This window comes from Trichoplusia ni, chromosome 6 (genome assembly GCF_003590095.1).
Source record: "Trichoplusia ni isolate ovarian cell line Hi5 chromosome 6, tn1, whole genome shotgun sequence".
Taxonomy (NCBI): domain Eukaryota; kingdom Metazoa; phylum Arthropoda; class Insecta; order Lepidoptera; family Noctuidae; genus Trichoplusia; species Trichoplusia ni.
This window is the reverse complement of record NC_039483.1, coordinates 15,708,397-15,724,131: the sequence shown is the minus strand read 5'-3', so window position 1 is coordinate 15,724,131 and position 15,735 is coordinate 15,708,397. Positions and strand designations below refer to the sequence as shown.

General features: G+C 34.0%; 1 protein-coding gene across 2 annotated transcripts in view; it reads left to right on the top strand.

The window, feature by feature from the left end:
* Positions 1 to 15,735, top strand: part of LOC113495258 — a 286,477-nt gene that overhangs the window by 143,776 nt on the left and 126,966 nt on the right. For both annotated transcript variants that reach the window (XM_026873896.1, XM_026873895.1), the window contains one exon: positions 10,475 to 10,610. In XM_026873896.1, coding sequence (XP_026729697.1) covers positions 10,475 to 10,610 — 136 coding nt within the window. The remainder of the gene's footprint in view (positions 1 to 10,474; positions 10,611 to 15,735) is intronic.

Sequence of the window (15,735 nt, the reverse complement as noted above, 5' to 3'; positions counted from 1 at the left end):
TAAATAATCACTTGTTTAGGTAGGCTTTAGAAGGAAGATGTCTGTTGTTATAATTTTATAGGGATATGTGTATTTTCCGTCTTAAGATGAGTAGGTTTGAGTTTTAGCGATTTATCTGAAATCTTTTTACGTTCAAACGATAGGAGAGAGACCTAATGTGATTCAGCAATTAAATTAATTGTTTGAGGTACAGGGACTGTCAGTACATTGCTATTCAGTTTGTTTTTTTAACGAAAACCTCAAAACTGGTTTCGTATATCATTATTTTCATCCAAAGTTGCCTACCAGATGGCCTTACACCATTGTCTTAAAGTAATATTTTTGCAAGCGTGGAAGGGAGATAGCGTACTGTACTGTGTAGAACTGCGTCTTTCTTTCTCATCTGCAATAATTTTAGTTTGAGACGCGGTAGTAGACGCTGTGTACTTTGATCTGAGACACATACGTGTGTGGAATCTATCATACGATGTTGAATGTTCTGCCAGTAATAACAACGTGTTTCCAATCATTCAGAATGTTCTTCCGCAATAATAACCGCGTTTATTGTTTGGCCATCAAGGTGATACCTCTAATACCATAGCCTGACCTATTCGCAGTCCGATTTTCTTTAACTACCCCCAATAAACAGATTTTATAGGCCGTTAACGTACTTTTCATGTTTTATTGTCAACCATTGTTAAGAAGATTCGTTTTACGACTGCCACTAAAAACCTTAGCGTTTCATATAAATAAGTAACTGCTGATCTAACGTATATTTGTTTGTTATATTTTTACGAAGCTTTTATCAAATCTACTAAAATGGTCCTTGCATACGGAAAAATGGTCCTTGTGATCAGTTGGTCCTTTCGCTTTTATTTCTGGTCTTTTGTTCCTGAGCTCATGTCGAGAATAGAGCGAAGTTCGAAAGTAATGGTCGGCGATTAGGACCAGTTTCGTATGGTATGAAATATTTTATGCATGTGCATGTACGATTGCTTCGTGTTTAGAATGTTAATGTTGTTGATTGTTTTTGTTTTGAATAAAGGGAACTTTATTCTCCTACGTTTGTTAGAATTCGCTCGTTGTAATTAACTTACAGCTCTCGAAATATTCTGAATTAAATATTTATGAAAACTAATTATTAGTTTATTTGTTGCTGGACTCGTTGCTGAATAATTTTCATATTTTTTCGTATATTCAAATAAAACTTTTTGTTTTATGTTTTAAAGGCGGTAATTGTTTTTGTTTTATAAAGTTTATTTAGCTTTTTTAATTGGATAAAAAAAAAAATATTCCTTGTTTTTCAAGTCATGTCTTATTTATTTACTTTTACGCTGTTTAACCCTGTACGTTGTTATTTTTGGTATATTTTAGAGACCTTTTACATTAAACACTTATTTTTGTATTAAAGCTTCTGTTAAGAACATCGTCAAGTCCATTACAAGCATTTCTATGGTCGTTCAATTAGCTCGCAATCAAGTCCAATCAGTTCTTATGATTTTAACGACGAGGGCCATGTCCATTGCCGCATTAATAGGACATTCCAAATAAAGGCATTGCCAATAAAAAGCAATGAGACCGTAATTGTCAGATATAATCGTAGGATCCAATCAGGTAATCGCGTTCGGTTTTACGACATTATTTTTACGTTGATTCTTCGGGAAATTGAATTTTCGGTAGGTTTATGGGTATAAAGTTTAAATGATTTATTATACTGTAAGAAGATTTGTTTTTTTTTCGCTTATTTTTATTAATCATACTTACACTTGAAGTAACTTGAAAATAATAATAATTAATCAGTTACTGAGATTATCGCTCTGATTGCTAGACATAGGCCTCCCAAAAAATGGTTTTCACAAGTTTATATCCAATTAAAAACGTACTATTTCTATAGAGAACTGTGATGCGATTTCAGATACATTAGAAGGTTTTCCGTATCAAAGGACCATGCAAAGTGGGCACAAACAAGATAACGAATAGAGTTTATATTGCAACAGTTCATTAAGTTCTAATTCATGTTAGCGCCAGTTTGGCTGCGGTTAAGCGTTGGCCTTTTTGATGTTTCAGTTCCATTTTGTATCTATTTGACGGATTTTGTGTTTAGGGATTTGAGTTTAGTTATTTTTGGGAATTTCAAATGTATATTTGATTTATTAAGGTTTATTTTAGATCGAAAATGGTATCGCTTAGTCAGCAACTCCAAATTCGTGAGTTTTTGGAGTTTAAACTTAGAAAAAAGTCAAATTGATAAACAAATGATTTTTTTTGAGACTCGGAATTTTCATACTTAAGTGAATCATCATATGACATTTTACGATTTTTAGTCTATTTGATAGCCTGTATGCGATCCTTCCAATGTGGCTCTGAAACTAGAGTACATTCATGTTGACATCGTCATAGGAAAATTATGTAGTAAAACATTGTTTTATTCATGTGAATCTATTTACTCGTGACATCCAAATTTCGTAACGGGTCATTGTTATGGAAAACAAGACGAGTAATGACGTCATCGCATGGTCCCTTTGTCACGAAGTCAAGGACGATAATATTATCTTGACTTGGCCTTGAAACTTCTTGATAAAGTTCCCGAGAAAAGTGGATATTGTATCCCTGTACATGCGTCCACACAGACTCCCACATGAGAAAAATGTTTTTGATAGGAAAAGCTACCTTATGACTAGTCAATGAGGTTGAATATCGTTTGAAGTTGTGACGGCAAACGTGCAGCTCTTACGCTGCTTTTCGCCAAATATTAGCGTAACAATTGGGGTATAATCACAAATCTATCTATAACTACACAGTTATGTAGTTGTTCGGATACTTCAGAAGACAAATGTTTGATCGGGATCACAGTGCCTCCGGATTATCGACTACTTTCTGAAAGGCTAATTGTTTGGAGTTTTGTAGATTTCAAACTTAACACTTTGTTTATTCGATCGATTTCAAGGTTATCGGTTTTATTGTTTAATTGAATGAAACTCGGACTTGGTAATTTGTCAGAAAATATAAAAGTTTTGTTGCATTTTAATCAGGTTTTGATAATAAATGTATTTAAGTTAGCAGTATTGTTGTTTTTTAAAGTGAGTACAATATATTTAGATTGTTTAATATTGTCCATGGCGATAGTATTAAAAAGGTGAGGGGCTACAAACATTATACTATACTATACTACTTACTATATCCGTTATATTAATTACCTCTTACAAAGTAACTGTGAATTATAATTGTCGGTATAGTTTAACACACTTTTAGTTTTACCTCTTGTTTATGCAATACGGCGGAGTAAAGAGATGCTAATGAATGCAACTCATTCGTGTACAGGTTTTGTCAGTTGGTACCACTGGACGGCCAAACTAGTTGTGGTTAGCAATCTCATACATTTTAATTTGGATACAGGACTCTGGGTAATTATGTGGATAGAGTTTCTACTTTAAGTAACAAAATATGGTAGCCATAGTTAATATTTTGAGCTTTTTTTTAAGAATGGTTATTAAAAGTCAGGTGGTAATTATTTATTTAATTATCACACTAATCTACCATTACAGGTTACTTAACCTAATGCAATAGCTAGGATTAAACAAGGGTCTAAGTATTTATGTGAACTAGGGTTTCAAAGATTGAATTATTATGCAGGTCTAAATTCCAGTAACTGTTTTAATTAAATATTAACCAGATCGGGCTATATGCAAAACTTAATGGCCCAATTTTCCGAGTACTGTAACCTATTAAATAATCATTTTTTACTATCACTAAGTCATTTAGACACACGTTATTTAGCCACAAAGTATGTGCATATATTATGTCCAACGAAAAATCTTAATTGCTTTGATTTTATTCACGATACAATATACGAATCTGAATGTAGAAAGTAATTCAAGTGGGTGATTTCCTTGAGGTTTAATATCATACCTGTGTTTGTACTTGGTATCTTACGGTATAACTGCTGTCATGCCAAGGGTTAGAGTTTCTACGGAAACAAGAGTCTAGCTTTAAGGAACCCAATGGTTAAGCTGCATGAGCTACTGGAGGATTTGAAAGGCACAGATCTACTCAGATTAATCTAATTCTGTCTGGATATATACTACATTTTACAAACTCATAACGAAAACACTACATTGTCTGTACTTACGTGACGTTTCTTCTCAGGGTAACCAATTAAGACTGGTCGACTACAGCTAGCTGAAAAAAAGAAAAACGCATGTAAATTAGTAAACTTAATTACCTCTGACCTATTTCTACATGAAATAAACTAAAGGGACTTTCACATATATTAAATGCCAGCGAAAACTATCGAGATCGATAAACAAGTACGACCACTTTAATTAGCTGAACTACAGTTCTATATCCATTTAACAGATAAAGGCGTGCAGCGGCGCACTTTGCAAGATAAGTAATAAGTCGACAAAGTTGCCAACTATCGCGTAACTTTGCAAATTTAATATCGAAACTCATTGGTTCGAAAAACAGGCCGTGGCTTTATGCTATGGCCGAATAAGTAGGTAAGCAGAATATTTTTCAATGTAAGAGGATACTAGGTTCGTCTGTACAGCCAGCAATCGTGACAGATTTTAAAACTTTGGGCCTATGGCACATCTTAAAGCAATAATATTGCTGTTGTTGAAGTGAGACGCCACTATAAGCTCTAAAATGCACTGTCACTCTTTCAAAACTAGGTACAATAATATTATTCTAAGATGGTGTTAGGTTCTCAGAATACAATCGAATACAAAATAATTACTCGTCGTGACTAGAACATGAAGCAGTTTAAACATACCTGATTTTCAATAACAAATGTTTTAGGTAATTTTGGATTTTTATTAATTTTATTTTGTCCATCAACTTTCGTTGCGGACCGTACACATGCAAGTTTTGGATATCCACTTAAAATGCTCCAATATTTTTCGGTATAGGGGTTTTATCGTTTAATGTACTATCATTTCAAACGCAGCAAAGGTTTTAATATTGTTTCATGTGTCCTGTGATGGTCTAGTTTATTAGTACGTGTCAATATAGATATCGGTTGTCGTACGAACTTTATAGTCACAATACATCATTTTGGTTGGCAGTGTCATTTACAAAGATAACAAAACCCAGTATACCAATCATCAGAATCATTTTATTAATACCATATGAGGTATTTTTGTAATTGAAAACAAAAACAATTGCTAAAACAAATAACGATAACTCGTAAACCAATCACATTCGAATGCTCATTCCGTCAACACGTATCTAAACATAATAGGTTTACCCAACCGATTGTAAATCGAGTTCGATTCGATTCGATTCGATTGAATCGATTACTGTAACACCTTCATCGTTATTATCGTGTTTATTGTGGGTTTTTGTAACACAAGTGGGGGTAATAGGCGTGATGCTCTACCACCGCACATTACTAAAGTAGTGTAAGAGAGATGCCGCTCTACGAATTGTGATGCTATCTCGCTCCCACCCTGAAATGATACTTTAAGGATGGCAGGTCTCTGTTTTAATGGTGGAGTGGAAGTTATCTTTATAGTAACGGTGTCGTATCGTTGCGTGTAATACGTTGTAAGTGCTGGGATTAGATTAGGTGTTTTCTTTATTTTCGGTTTCGTTAAGTACTTGTTAATTGATACTATTTTTGTAGTATAGTTTTCGAATGGGGTTTTAGGAAGGTAATACGTATGATAGTTTTCTAATTAAACCTTTTTTGCATTTTGTTCGAAATGAATACGGTCATCGGATAAAGCGCTTTTTCTTATTATCTAGAGTTTTTCACGAGAACTATTTTCTGAAAACAAACTAGTCGTTTGGGTTTCTTTGCCCAAAAGGATTATCTTGCATGAACGAGTAGGACGAAGTTAAAGAATTCTGAGACTTTTTTACAAAATATTTGTTTTGATAATATTTAACTAGTTTTTTTTTTTATATTAAGTTATTAAGTTATATAAAGTCATTCCCTTTTTCTAGGGCATATTCACATAAAACAGTTAAGATATGTTTTTGTTTTAGATTATAATCTTTATCTTACTGTTAATAAATTAAAGCAACAAATAGTTTACGTTAATAACATGAAATTTAATTAATTTTACCTACTAATAACAGTGGAGTTGGCTTTCTTATTTAAAAATAATAACATCTCAACATATTCCTTATTTGACGCATCCAACCAACATCTACAGCAAAACAGCGAAGCTTATTAAAAGTGAGAAATTATACTCCATAAAAGCAGGTCGGGTAACATAAGACACGTATCATTAACAAGGAACTTGGATACCTGGGGGCTCCTCTTACATTAATAACATTGCAGCTGTGGAAGCAAGACAGAGTATAACACAGCCTAGAGCGTTGTCTCCCTTCTCTTCATGTCTTAATCATGAAAATAAACTTTAAAATTACAGGACAAAAATTCACAATAGTTTGACAAAAAAGGTATCTAAAATGCTCGATCGTGCGTCAATTGTTTTCAAACAATTTTGCACTTTATACTCTTAATTTAAAAGTCGGTTTTCCAGTGTCTGTCAATCTGTATCCCTGCGCTTTCCTAAATGGGTACCGGGCCTTAAGTAAGAGAGCACGATTCGAGCAAGTGAGCACTCAGCCTTAAGGTTTCCATTCTAAAGATAATCGGCTCACGACGGTACGGAACACCTGACCACCGGCGTTAAACCAAATTAACAATGTATACGGCTCCTAATGATACAGGGCTGAATGGGAAACCATTATTTTGGACGGCGTGACATGTTTGTTCAGTGATAATGGTATTTGTGTTGCCATCTTTAGTTTTGTTGGGCTTTTTGGTATTATTCTTCCAAGTAACTTTAGTAATTATTTTTGTTGGCATATCAGTAATATACATTTAGTCTGGATAGTGAAAACTATTGAAAATAAGTCAGTTTTGTAACAGGTCATTAACATTTTAGGACCGGTGGAAACTTTTATTATTAATCAAATCAATTACTGCATTTTCTTGTTACGATCTCTTAGTCAGTAGTTATTGATTTTTTTGTCATTGAAATATTCAGATCTAAGATTCATTAGAAGAAAAAGCGAAGTGTTTCAACACACAAGCGTTTATTTTATATTTTAATCCCTCTAACAGACGAAGAAAAATCAATCAAAAAATTCAGCCGATCGTGACCCACTGCTGGACATAGACTAAGTGACATATTTAAATTAAATCCGTGATATATTTCGGCGTTCAGTATATCTCAACACGCCAAATGCAATCGACCCTTTACGGAACGATTACGCCGAAGACATCTGAAATATTTATATACGACCCGCATACGGGTCAAATAAACGCAATTTCTGAGCGTTTGAGGTCACTTTATTGAAATGTAACTTTGTGTGGAGTTATTGACGCGCGATCGAACTGCTTCCATTTATGGAATACGGCTTTAGTTATTTATAAAACTGTACATCAAAGAAAATGGGTATTTGGTTCTAAGGAAGGAATAATATTGAAATATTTTAGTAGTACTAGTTTGCAAATAATAAAAACGGTGGTAATTGAAAAACCGCTGTGGACAAAATAGCCCGGGAGTTGGAAAAAACTGTTGCAGGTGTTTTGATTTGTCAAGTTATATCGCAGAAGAAGTAGCAGATGTAAATTGCATTTTATTACGGTTTTCAATTACGTATTCATTTACTATGTTATGATTTCAAAGCATAAATGGAAGAAAACAGATTGATTGACTCCGGTTTCGTTCGTAACTAGTCGGGCGATCCCGACAGAGTCGTGTGAGTATATCGTTATAAAGTAATTTGTTTCATGCAAGTTATTTTAATAATAGAAGAAAAAAGGACTAATTATGTATCCATGTACTGTTGTAATAATATTATCTTCAAATATTTCGCGACTCAGCAACCGCAACATGCAAATTACTGTAGTTTTTATACAACGTTTCACATCATATCTTAAGCCTGGAACGCAGTTTGGATGGCAACTCGTCTGGCAGTGGCTTGCCAAATCACCTAATATACCCCAATAGCATCCGATTTACTGTACATGCATAAGTTTAAGCGAAATAGCTGTAAATGAACCACAGTGGGATAAAGTCCTCCGCTATATTCAGTACTGAAAATAGGTATCCCCGGCTTTTTAAAAGGATATTCAAGATATTGTTTCTATTCCATGTCATAAAGATGTTTGCATAAACAAAAGGCTAGCGACCAATCACGGCTTCTGGGAAACTAAAAATGATTTTCATTTTGGGTTGTTAAAATTTCCTCGAATTTCAATCACCAAAGGTTAATAGTTTTATTCCTGTATTTCCAGCGCTAATATTGATTCAATCATTTACTGGGAGTTTATGTAACCGTTAAGAGTAAAATCGTGAAAGTTGCATACATTGCCGGCCATGATCGATCAATTATGATACCATACCCTTGCAGCCCCGCAATGGATCGTAAAATAAAATATTTTCTCACATCGTCTAAATCAAACTTCAAATTTAAGTAGCTAGTATTAATAGCTGTAGGTATCTAAAACTTCGTGTTTTTAAGGTTTTTTGCATAAATGATTATCCGCATTTAAAGTATTGATGCAAATAAGCCAAGCAGAATAAAGTTTAAATAGAATCACTTTTTCTGAAGCGTTTTAAAAGTTTCTGTTGTTGATCGAAGTAGAATAACAGCGATAAAGGACCTCTTCTTGCCGGGAACCGACAACTTGAAATGAATCTTAGAAGTTGAGTCATAAAATTCAATGTCTATTAAACTAAATTTAAATCGATTTATAGCGATATCCTTGCAATTTCAGTGCTTGCACCATCAAAATAGTAATCAGTTCTTGGTATTTTGTCAAGAAGTATACATTTTTGGACGGTTTTTTTCCGAAGTTAATTTTAGATTTGAGTGTTATTTAATTAGGCTTTATCACAAGTTTGTTTTTAATTCAAAACTAATTAATAATGAACTTAGTATATACTTGATGTTTTACTTTGAATTTATTTTTGAACTCATTAAAGAAAATGCCTTGAGGCTGCTTTTAGCGAATTATGTTGGGCCCAAGAATTTAATAACGTTTGTTTTGGGGTCATTCGGGAAATGAATGAAAAATGAAAGCTGAAAGCTAAGGATTTACTCACTTACCTAGTGAAGTTTTATTTTTACCTTTCCTTTTTGTGCCAATTGAAAATTTCTCCGACTTATTTCTTGTCTTCATTTACTTTATTCGTGTGAACCACTCTGTATAAATATAGAAGCAATACGCACGGAAAGTTCCCAACAGTAAAGTACATGGAAACATTCGGTGCGATAATTAACTAATTTGTGAGTTAGTTAAATATTTAAGATTAATTACCTTACTCATCAACCAACGTAAACACATCGATCCATGTTGCTCACTACGAGAATATTAATATGGGTAGGAATTTATTTCCTATGTGTCTTTTATACCCATAAATATAACTTGATATGGTGCTGGTTCTTTCTTCACAAAAAATAATTCTATCCTTCTTTATACACTGTACAATTATCCCAATAAGAACGATTCCCAAAAAAATCAGTACACCGAACTAAAGCACTAAAATTTTATCACACTATAAAACTGAGTGTTCGAGTTTAGTGCGAAAATCGACAATCTAAGAAACGAAGGTCCCAACCCTAGCCGGAACAACTGACAAAATAAAACGCGACAGAATCGTAGTAATCTTACTGATTCCGATACAATAGAAATTTTTATTCCGCCGTTCGGAAGGAGGGATTATGAAGCGAGCAGCGCTCGAACAATGGGGCGTTCAACTCTTCCTGTCATCAAAGATAATAAAGGGGAAAATATCGTGAGAAATTAAAATGAGCTCGAAGCTTGGTCAGTAAACAAGGGGGTGGCGACCGTGGCGACGGCGGGTGGTTAGCAATTTTATTTTCCAATGTCGGATCAATAAGGAGAAGTGGGACACAGGATATTGCTGGACATTGAAATGGAAAAAACGCGTTTTAATTACGCCCCCGTCGCTTTGAGGAGTGCCAGAGGTTAGACTTGTGTTGTGCCCATTCAACCGTTTATTGCCACTGCTTTTTTAAAAGATTCGTCTACTTGAATTATTTTATTTCCTGATTTAAATCCTTAATTCTTTTCGAGTGCCAGTAATATTCAAAAATCTTGTCAGAATGTAAATTAGTTTCAGTTGTACTTGAATTAAATATAAGTAAAGTGCAGAATTCAAGCAGCTTGAAGCAATCGCTTAACATGATCCATCAAATAAGGATACCTTTACGGATACAGGACGGATTTTTTGCACGATCAGAAGTGAAAGAAATGGTATGACCTTCTATGATTTATTGATTGAGCAAGTTAGAAATGAACAGTCTAATTAAAAGTCATAACTCTATTGCTAAAATACCAATTTTGCGGTTTCCATCTTGTCAGAAAACGTATTTGTTATCCGAAATCCAAAACCATTATGACTAAAACCTTCATATCCTCCCTGTTATTTATATGAAGAACAGAATGAAACCTTTTTAAAACTGCATTAATTATCAACAATAATATTTAACTATATATCCCCAGGTATCAAGATCAACGTCCCAGCAGGTGGTGCTACGCGAGGCGACGCGCGCTCTGGCCGGCCGCTACCGCTGCGAGGTGTCGGCCGACGCGCCCTCCTTCCACACGCAAGTGCGATCCGCGTACATACATGTCGTTGGTAAGTCTCCTACCACCAATTTATAGAGTTAACTTTGATCTTACTATAGAAACAGGTGAAAGAAAGGTAGAGAAGACTAGCCTAAAGTGAGATAGAAACGGTTTTAAGAAAAATAACATTGAGGGGAAAGGCGGATTGAATGGGTATTTAATGATAAGGGTTGTTAAAAATGACTATATACACAATTTGCATTACATTTAATATTTTTCCATCGTATTGATTAATCTAGAATCGTTGTTTAAAATACATTACACAAGAAAAAGTTATAGCATCTCCGCTGATGAAGTAAAAAGATAAGAAAGTGTTATCATAATTTTATTATCTCCATAAAATATTTGTGTCCAAGAAATAAATTTACAGCTATCTAATAACGTAACTCCGCCAATTAGTAAGTAATTGTATTAAGGAGTTCAAATTTATTATTTATGAATCTTTATAATTAGATCACTTGGCTCCAACCATGCGGTGCCTTCCGGCGATGGAGAAAGAATCCCAACAACAGACCGACGAAATAGCGGAAGGATCAAGAACAGTTAATTAACTATAGGCGTTGGTCAATAACCCTATAAATAGTTTTCCTTATACGAGGGAAGTTTATATGAAAACTAAAGTTCATTGGATAGCAGTTTCTAATGTTGCCGAAATGGTCTTAGACACGGTGTCTTTTAGAGTGTTATAAATAAATGCAGAATCCAAAAACGAAGAATCCGAAACTTTTAATGAAGACGTTAATATAGAGGCTATGTGGGGGCGCGAAAATTGAATTATTGTGACAATAGAGTTGTGTGTTAGGCAAGTTGTACTCAACGACGATCTTAAGATTTCTAGAAGGCTATCTAGGGTGGCCGACTGACCCTAATACGCAAGCTATCAGAAAGTAAACTCATAACCCTTCTAACGACCCCATCGGGTAAAAACTCGTTTAGCTTTTATATTTCCTTTTAACCGCTTGCTTAATAGTCAATTAGAATTTTCTTTTCACGCAAACAGAAAGCTTATTCTGTTTTCCTTTTAATTAACCTCGCTTGTTGCTAGTTCCAAGATAGTTTATTTGTTCCCTTTGAGATTTCCAACGTCGACCGCTTTAAGCCATAATTGACAGCATGTAGACCCAAGTTTTTTATATTTAATTTCAAACTTCACTTTTCTTGATTGAGTACTTTTGAATGCGGAAATAACTTGATTGTTTTTTTCTCTTAGTAGTTACACGACAACATTTGTTGAATTTAAGGCTGACATTGTTTCCCAGCATCTTTTCTCCAATAATTTACTAAGAACAAGTTTCCAAGGCTTGAAACATTTGTGTCATTCTTGCCGTCGTTGATTCTACAACTAGATAGAACTGGAACGAACGAATACTTCTTGGAGTATTTACAGCTTTATGATCAATGTTTTCGTCATTTTTTTGTGAATATTATTTAAAGAACTTCCTTCTACTTTTACTAATTTTATCGAGGTTTAATTTTAGATTTTAGTTCCCGATGTTTTAACACTTTTGCAGGTATCATGGTCTCAGGCAGATTGTCCGTCCTGTCTCAAATTAAACCGCGATAAAATCCGTAAAAGTAGTTTTATTTCAATTTCTAACATTCGCCTAAAGCTAAGAAACCACTATGAACTTCCTCCTGTAGACTGAATTCGAGTATCATTAATTCATCAATATACCAGGTCTTAATTTTTCCGAAAATATCTTAAGCATTTGACCCCGAAAAACGGCCGACGAGAGAGTTCAATAATTTGTTCCTAATATAGCTTGGCAAGTACAAAAATTTACTCCCAAATCAACAAAGAAAATAAATTAGGTTCAGTAAATAAACACAACGCACTTATTCGGAAAAGCCTTAAGAATAGATTGTATAAATCTCAACACAATTTGTAGGTAATCGCATACATTTGCGAGTAAATCTCGTGGTGCCGTAAAAATAGCTTCTATTATCATATACACAATGCCTATAAGCTATTGTTGGGGACCTATTTGCATGGCGGAATGGGCGGCCATCGATCCGGCTACCCTCTTCCTTAGCCGATACTAAAATGTAGCAGCAGTTCTACTCTTACTTTATTTTGACCTCGGGGTTATTTTTTCTCGTGACCCAAATGTGTAAATCTGTCAGAATACTTTTTCGTTCATCGATTCGAACCTATTTTTAAGTAGCAAAATTAGTTTTATTTGAGTTTTCCGTTATTTTTACTATTTTAAATATTTTTACTATTAACATGAAAACAAAATATCTTGCAGACCTTCGTGTTTGTGCACAAGGCTTTATTGATCATGTGATCTGGCTACTGGATCGTTTGACCCTCTTAATTCAATGGGACAATAACAACCATGACTATCTTAAAATTAAATACAGATGAATAATCCTGACAGATTGTTTCTCTGTTTATTCAACCGAATGTTAACCAAAAGTCCGTTTTGATCATTTAAGTGATCACTCTGAACAAAGCGACGAAGATAAATCATTTTCATATACCGTAGTAAATGTTACAACATCGATGTTACGAAAAGATGTGTATACTTACACATAGATGAAAATATTTCAGTAGAACTCCTAAAAAAGGAAAATCAAATACAACTTGTACTTCTGGGTATCATGCTAAAAGTTCTATCAAAGTATAACGTAAACATGTTGGTTTAAGGCTTTATCCGCTACCAATGTCCGTTATACTGAAACTCTTCAATATTCAAAGTACATATTGGGAATGAGGAAAGCAAAAAATAGTATAAGAAAGTTTTGGAAGTTAAAAACGCGGTCAGGTGTTCCGACGAAAATGTTTTTGTGCTAGGAAATTGCTGTGTATAATATTGGTGTGTGTATTGATCGTCAGGTTTGTGCGGCCTGTAAGAGGATGTGGAAAATTTTGCTTAGATAATATTTTTGGGTCATGGACATTCGGCCCGCTTCAGACTTGTCTCAAACTGAGATGTCTGAAACAAAATGTGTGGCAACGATATTTCACCAATTGCAAATAGAGCTTATACTTACTACTTTTTAAATTATATTTGCTTTCTTACGCTGTACAAGAGAACAAAAAAATAGTACATTAGCAATCATTAAAATCAGTCACAGTTAAACTAAAAGTCCAATCACTGTTCCATCTCACAAGTCCTTCTCCCATTTTGGCAAGACTCCTAAGAAAATACTTTTCTATTAAAACTGCTATAAGTTTATGATCGGTTCACAGATAAATGTTCTTGTTCAAGTTTACACGATCATGAAATCTCTCGAACAGTATATTCAACGAAGTCGAAAAAACATTTGTAATTTATCCGGGACAAGCGACTTGGCACAAGACGCAGGTACATGCAGGAAGCTGTGCAGCTTTAAGTGACATTAAAGTGCTTTCCAGTATGTATACGTAAGGGTATAATAGTTTGGAAACTGATAGTAGTTATAGTTGAGCACTAGAGGTTACATTTTATGGATGTTGCATTTGAGAGCCAAAATAAGACCGTCTTCGTGAATGTGGCACTTTTCGAGTTATTTGTTTTTAGGTTTTAATATTAGCTGTAAAAGCAGAACAGGATTTGTAAATATTACTCTTTGAAAAATAACTATCCTAATTCAGACAAAATTATATAAGCAATACAATAGTGGGGGTTATAATAAAAAAATATTTTGTTGCCTAATTTTTAAAAAATAGCGCGTTAAAAATGGAGTCATCAAGTTTAGTATTTTGTTCAATGTTAAATGTCGTAACAGTAAAATAAAATTCGAATACCCAAAGATTTTAAGTCGTCACCCATATCGAAACGTCATAAACGAAATTATTATTACATAAACTTATATGAAACCTTTTATAGCACGGCCGCAAAATCCTTTAGCACATTTCGTCCAGCGGTCAGCCATTTCACCTATTTTTTTACTGACAAACTCGCTGCGTACAAATTGAAACGTCTCATTCCTTTGAATATGGCTAATTTACTGGACTCCCTCGTGGACGAGCTTTTTCCCAAAGTTTTATATACGAAGTTACAGAAATAAAATGGTAAGTATAGTTGTACGGACGTGCGGTTTGATATGGTAATGTCTGAATTTTTGGCGAGTTGAATGATGATGGGAAAAGACGAGTGTGTTTACTAGTCTAGTTTTGGATCGGGATGGAAGAGGAAACTAGTTAAAGAAAACAAATTTTCAACAGTTGTTTGATTGATCATAGTTTTAGATTCGTTGTTTTTTTGGGCTATTCAAGTGGACCGTTTCAGATTGTACCTTAGCAAAATAAAATAAGACGGCTAACAACAAAGTGTGAACTTAGCTTTAAGTCAACATAAGACGAGGTTCAATTTTAACAATTACACTAACTTTGGCGTTGTTATCTTAATGTTAGATTGGTGGTAACCTTGCTCCACAAACTGTTGATGTAACAAGTAACAATAGCAGTTAAGGTAACTTCAATATTCCTTATTAGTTAAGTCAATATTTTCTACAAGTATATGAAAAAGTTTGAATTTAGGAATTAAGTTTCAAAATAATTTATTCATATTATCGTTGCCACAGAAACCTTTACACCGCTATATTGCGAGAAGGAGATGAAAATAAAACCTTTGTATTCAAAAATACATTTGGATTCTGAAGGTGGTTTTACCTGCTTAAAAATGTTAAGAAAACAAAATAAGCCACAGTTTACTGTTTAAATATAGAAGTAAACTTAGGCGCTTGACTTAAAAATCAGTGTTCTAGAAAAACCACCAACGTACGTCATTTTCCTTCATTCTGACGAACGCCCGATGCTGCCTTGCAGACAGCTTCGTTACGACTGACGACCTGTCATTTTGGAAAAACTAGTGAAGAAAACAAACACGTCATGTCACGTCAAAATTTTACTTCTTTTCGGCATTGGATTTCATTTGTTCCCGGTTTTTGATTTTGGAATATATGTATTATACGAAAGAGTTTTAATAGATCAAATGACTTTTAGCTCCTTTTCAGAGAAAACCTGTTTTCTATAATAACACTGTTATTGTTATCTGCAAACAATTTTATTTAAACCTCAACATTTTTTGAACAGATTTTATAAAGGATTTATTGGTAATATTTCCTTTACGGCCTTTTAAAAAAGCCCAGATTGATGTTGCTATAAATTTTGTGGCTACTTTTTAATGCAGATTTTTATATGTCTG